The following is a 6,000-nucleotide window of genomic DNA, read 5'->3' as shown; positions in this document are numbered from 1 at the left end:
TCTAAATACATATTTCCACTTCTTTAATTTCAAACTAGCTTCCCATAATTGATTTAACATTTTGTGGATATCATAAATATGCTTTTTTTACATCTTTTTGGAGTGAATTAAGACATTATCAATGAAGTCAATAATCACTTTTAACATATTACAAAGAGCTTTATTTATCATCTGCAAGAAAGTCATCAGAACATAAAATGGCATTACCAAAAATTTATATAAACTATGCATAAAAATAATTATAGAAACATTTTCTTTAGCTATGAGCACTTGTCAAAATTTAACTTGGTGAATTAATAAATTTTCCTTAGATAATTTCAAAGATCGGTAGTATGAGGAAGATAGTACACATTTGGGATAATTGTATTGTTTAAAAAACAATAATTAATATAGAAAAAAATACTTCTATAAAGTTTTGTCATAAAATGAAGTTTATATATTTAAAGGCTTTAAAACTTTTAACACCTTTTTCCAATATTTCTTTTACTTTTTTCTTGTAAAATCTTGATCTTCTTTATGACAATGCAAAATATAAACCTTAATTAGACAAGCATCCTTAATCTTAGCCTTAAATAATATGTCAAAGTTAAAGAGATAAACATAATCCTTAACATAATCATAAACTGGTCAATCACTAAAGCATAAAGGTTATTTAAGGGATTTAGAGAGAGAATAAAAAGTAAAAAAGAAATATAATAAAAAGTAATAAGAAGAAAAAATTAATGAAAGTAAAAGGTAAAAATAAAAAAAATTAAAAAAAGAATAAAAGTAAAGAGTATAAGATAAAGAGAAAAGCCTTAAAGTAACATATATGATTATGCTACAGTCAATCTATATCAAGGATGAAGTTGAAAATTTAACTTCACACCATTTACAATGATTGAAGCTCAAACTGAAAATTATTTATACACACAACTAAATCTACTTCATCCCATTCACTTCATCTCATATATATTCATGTGTATGGCTATTACCATAAAGAATACACAAATATAAATGACAACAATGTATATCAAGGGTTATTTGAATCAATTATGCAATTTAGTATTTACTTTTAAGTTTTTTATTTTGTGTGGAGCTAAATATATTAGAGTTGATCAAGTTAGGCATGTTATAGCAAATACCGACTTGTGCATACATTTATTCTAGCCACCTTTGATGATACTTTTTAATTAATACAATGCTATAAAATATCATCTCTCCTTATATGTACTTGAGCTCCCCTTCATGTAGGAGATGATTATATTCTAACACATGTTCACATTATTGGCACCCATGTTCAAGGATAAAGATGAGGATATAGTTATAGCCATAATATTTGCTAAGACTTGATGAAGTTAATCATAGATATTAGTGTTGTTGGTATTTTTTGGATTGATGTCCTTTATTTCTTAAATCAACAATGTTTTGTTAGTGTTGTTATAATGGAAGGTTTTAATATAAAGATTTTTTTGAAAAACTAAAGTCAAATAAGTGGTACATCCTTGTAAATAAATTAATGACCCTTTCATTTTTCTTTTAGGAATACTATCACATTAGTTAACACAAAATAGATAATAAAGACCTTTTGTTATAAAAACAAGTTTAAAAAGTAAACACTTGATAAACTGAGTTTAGGGTTTAGGAATTATCTATGCTGAATAAAATGCATTAATTAATGAAAACCAAAGTTGAAGTTTCATCCACCGAGCTGAATGAAAACTTGGAGCTCTTGGACGTGGAACTCGATGGCAGCTTCACCTTGGATCGATAGCCAAGGAAAAAATGCAAGCTCGACAGAGGTGGCGTCTCTGGTAGCTCAATCAGTCCTTCCATCATTTTCAGAGCCGTGCTCATCGAGGGCCGCATGTCGGGATCATCTTGCACGCACAAATATGCCACTGCTTTCAATCTCTCCATCCCAGCTGCTTGGTACTTATCAGCAACTCCTCCTGAAGATCCACCATCACATAAGTTCTTCCGTGTTTTGCTGATTGACTTCGTGAAACTTTTCTGGCGTGAAAAATCACCGAGTGAAAAGCTTCTAAGGTAATCGCTTGACATGTACTTGTTTCTGCATCCGGTGATGATCTCCAGCAGCAACACTCCAAAGCTGAAAACGTCGCTCTTTTCAGTGATTGTCCCGACTTGCAAGTATTCCGGAGCAAGATAGCCCGGAGTTCCTCGCATGCTTGTCATTTGCAGGTATGTCACCTCGCGATTCATGAGTTTGGACAGCCCAAAGTCGGCAATCTTTGGCACGAATCCGATGTCTACGAGAACGTTCTCCGGCTTGAGATCCAGGTGAATAATTTTCTCCGCACACTCCTCGTGCAAGTAACACAATCCTTGAGCTGTGCCGACGGCAATCCGGAACTTGAAGTCCCACGACAATCCACCCGATCCATCCTGTTGTTGAGAAGAACTATCATCATCGCCACCACCATCGACAAAGATCCATTTCTCCAGAGAGCCATTTGCAACGAACTCATAAACGAGCAAGCGTTTCCTTGGCCCCTCGGCACAAAATCCAATGAACTTCACCAGGTTCAAGTGATTCGTCCTTGCAAGGCTCGCCAGCTCCGCATAGAAATCCCGGCTGGTTTGATTCGAGCCCTGGAGCTTCTTGACGGCAACCTGGTTACCGTCTTCTAGGCTTCCTCGGTAAACACTTCCGTATCCACCTTGTCCCAGACACTTGCTAAAACCCCCAGTGATTTGCTCCAGCTCCTTGTAAGTGAATCTCCTGGGCATGCAATCCCGCAAGGACATCTCCAGCTCTTCATCCTCTTTGTCTGATTCCCCGCCAGCTTTCTCCAAAGACTTCTTCCAGCAGATCCAAGCCAGAAGCGCCACAAGCAACACGAATGCTGGCAGCAGCACCGGCAAAGCCACCCGATACACCAGAGCCTGATTTCCAGAATCTCCCACACTAGTCTTCGCCACCTTGAGAAGACCCGTGTATTCCCCTGTTATCATGGACTGGATGGGCTCGTGCGTCTGGAAACACGATTTCTCCTTGAAAAACGCAGCCATACACGAACAATTCTCCTCGCATCTCCTACGGCACTCGCTTTCGTCCACCACGGGCACTTCCCTGCTAAAGTTGGTAGAGAAGTAGTCAACTCCTTCCATTCGTACAATCTCATGGGGCTCACATCTTCTGGGATCAAGCGGCAGAGGCCTCCTAGCACCGCAAACACCACCCTGGTAATTGAGAGAACCAGGGCAGCATTGGCCGTCCCCTTTGTTGCAGATCCCGTATGGGCCACACTCTTGAGCTTGAGGGAGGAAGCAGCTGAAGTTGCTCGAGAGGTTAAACGCAGCATACCAGTAGTTGCCCGTGGTGGTCCAGGTGTAGACGGTGAGATCGCCCATGGTATTGAGCTTGAGGAAGGTCCCATACGTGAAGTTCTGGGTATTACGAAGCATCTCGAATCTCTTCACGGGTGCTGAGCTCTGGCACGACTCCGCCGACAGAAACCCTTCGTACCCCGGCATGGACGCATTGCGCTGGAGATCGAGCGACATGAGACCATTCCTCTGCCAGCACACTGCCGCAAACAAGTCACTGCTTCCTGGATCCCCACCATCACTCTCGAAACTCCAGTAGACCTCCGAATTGAAGTAGAGGGCGAGGCGATTTTCCTCCATGGCGAGGCTGTACGATCCTCGGCTGCTATCCTTGAGGGAAGCCCAGCTGACGAGTCGATTCCCGGGCTTGAACGCCACCTGCATGGGGATTGTATCCGATGGAGAATCGAAGCTCTGCCAGATGATATGATCGGTGGAGTTTCTCAGCAAGAGGTTGCCCAGATTGGTGATGCACATCTCCGTGACGCCCTTCCCGGCCGTGCCGGTCGACCACACTGTAAGCCCATTCTCCCGGACGATGAGCTCTCCATCGGCGCCAAAGTCGAGCGTCGCGCCCTCTCCAAAGTACCTGTCCCGGTTGGCGGTCCACAACACTACGGGCCTGTAGAGTTCCCACTCCTGGGTGGGCTCGCGCATGGCGACGAGAGAGAGCGTGAAGTTGCGAGCGTCGTAAGTGAGGAACCAGAGCTGGAATGTGATGTCGCCCAATTCGATGTACGTCGTGTTGGACCAGTAGCCCGTGTAGCGCCCGCTCAATCCGTCGGTGTCGAGGGGATATTGCCAGTAGTCGCCAAGATCATCGCTGTTGTAAGACGTGGTCTGATTCACGGGGTAGCACTGGAGAGCTCGGGCAGCTCCAATGGCGACTAGAACTAAAAGAGGAAAAAGATGAAGATTGCTGCCATTCCTCAAACCCATGGAAGAAATTGAGGATTAGACCACCAGCGCGATCACTGCATTTGCATTGATTGAAGTGTGGATTCTCTATTTGCTCGATCTAGGGGTCATATGAATAGCAATCAAGCGACTGGGTCATTCCGCGTGGTCTCAAAATACTGTTGACTTTCAAACTTTTTCGTTTTTGGTTTGTAAGCATGGTTTAAAAATCCTAATCTAACAGTTAAGATTTATCACGAAAATGGGATCCCACTTTCTTTTCTTTTCTTCTACAGGTTTTGAAATCGAATGGTTTGTGATAACATACTCACGCTTCTATTCTTGTTTCTCTCTCTCATATCAGAGTCATTGTCTACAACATCAATTGCTATGACACCATTTAGGGAAGGCCTAGAGCATTGAGTTAGCAAACCAGGAAATCATACAAACGCACGATTACCTGGATCTTCAAAACCCGGGATTAGGGACAAACTTTCTGGTACGCGATTAATGAAGCGAGCTTGAAGAAGTTACTGCCAAATATTGCATCACAGGAATGAATGGTCGAAAATGCCCAAGCTTCCCAAAGCGATGGAAAGAAAGATCGCAAGGATGTGTTTTTGTGTTCCACATAAGGACTGATGGCACAACATCGAGGTTTTCAAATCCATCAAGCGATTTCACATGGTTTGGACACCCACACACAGAAAAGTAGGAAAATACGTTACGTGTTCATCATCCGCCACATGTCAACTAAATAATTTAGCTCCATTTGATTGGTTTGTTATATACGGAAAATCAATCAAGCTACACGTAAAAAAGTGTTTGTAAAAACGAAGCCGTTGGAGCTGCCTGCGTGGCAACATCCGCGCCGTCCACTTTTGCATGGCCCAGGTTCAAGGGGCGCGCTTGTTGATAGGGCTTACACACTTCTAGGGTTTCTTGCTAGGAACAAGGGGAAAGTTCGCGTCCGCGTCACATTCTTCTCGTCGATCGATCCAATGAGGAGCAAGCACCCGGAATCCGGCGCCAATCTCTACACCGCAGGTAGCGACGATCCAATCCTTTCACTGGGGACGAGCGAGCTCCGCAAGAGCAAGAGCGAGGCGGCGAAATTGATCGCGGCGGCGGGCGGCAAGGCCAAATCCCGATGCGCCACCGCCAGGGAGAGCTCCCGGAGCGGCGGCACCACTCCCAGGTGCGCTTCCCAATCGCCCAGCCCGAAGTGCGAGACGATCCTTCCAGCGAAAGAGATGGAAAAGTGCGAGAAGAGCTATCCGGCAAAGGAGATGGAGTCCGAGACACCGAGGACGTATCTCATCAAAGGCTCGTTCTTGGAGCCGGAGATCACTTCTAGCAAGAATCTGTGGGCGTGAACTCCAGCGCCGGGAAGAACAGTGGCAGTAGCAGCGATCGACCCAGTCCAAAGAATATGATCACTTGTGCGCCAGCAAGAACAAGTTTATCTCGGACATAGAGGAGGTGGAATGGTTTCTGGATGAAGATCGGGGTTTAGATGGTGGCGGTGGAGGAGATGGAGGAGGAGCTTTGTCTCTGGATAGAGGAGAGGTTGTAGAAACGGGGAGGCGAGAGGATGAGATGGAAGAACAGGGAAGGACAGAAGATGGTGTCTCGAGCAAGATCGCGGAGAGAGAGCTGCGAAGGAAGAAAGGGAAGGCTCCGGAAGAGAATGGCGAGAGGCGAGGCAAGGCTCCAATGGCTTTCCCAACGGTTGAGGAAGAAGTGCTCCTTCTTCCTCCCAGGATGATG

General features: G+C 44.1%; 1 protein-coding gene across 1 annotated transcript; it reads right to left on the bottom strand.

Annotated features, from left to right (window-relative positions):
- Positions 1-1,627: 1,627 nt before the first annotated feature.
- Positions 1,628-4,274, bottom strand: LOC112345152 (G-type lectin S-receptor-like serine/threonine-protein kinase SD2-5). The gene has a single exon (XM_024671335.1). The coding sequence runs from the start codon at positions 4,270-4,272 to the stop codon at positions 1,651-1,653; it is 2,622 nt and encodes an 873-aa protein (XP_024527103.1). The 5' UTR covers positions 4,273-4,274; the 3' UTR covers positions 1,628-1,650.
- Between the last annotated feature and the right edge of the window lie 1,726 nt (positions 4,275-6,000).

Source organism: Selaginella moellendorffii, unplaced genomic scaffold, assembly GCF_000143415.4.
Source record: "Selaginella moellendorffii unplaced genomic scaffold, v1.0 SELMOscaffold_7, whole genome shotgun sequence".
NCBI classification, from domain to species: Eukaryota; Viridiplantae; Streptophyta; class Lycopodiopsida; order Selaginellales; family Selaginellaceae; genus Selaginella; species Selaginella moellendorffii.
This window is presented reverse-complemented; position numbering and strand designations above follow the sequence as displayed.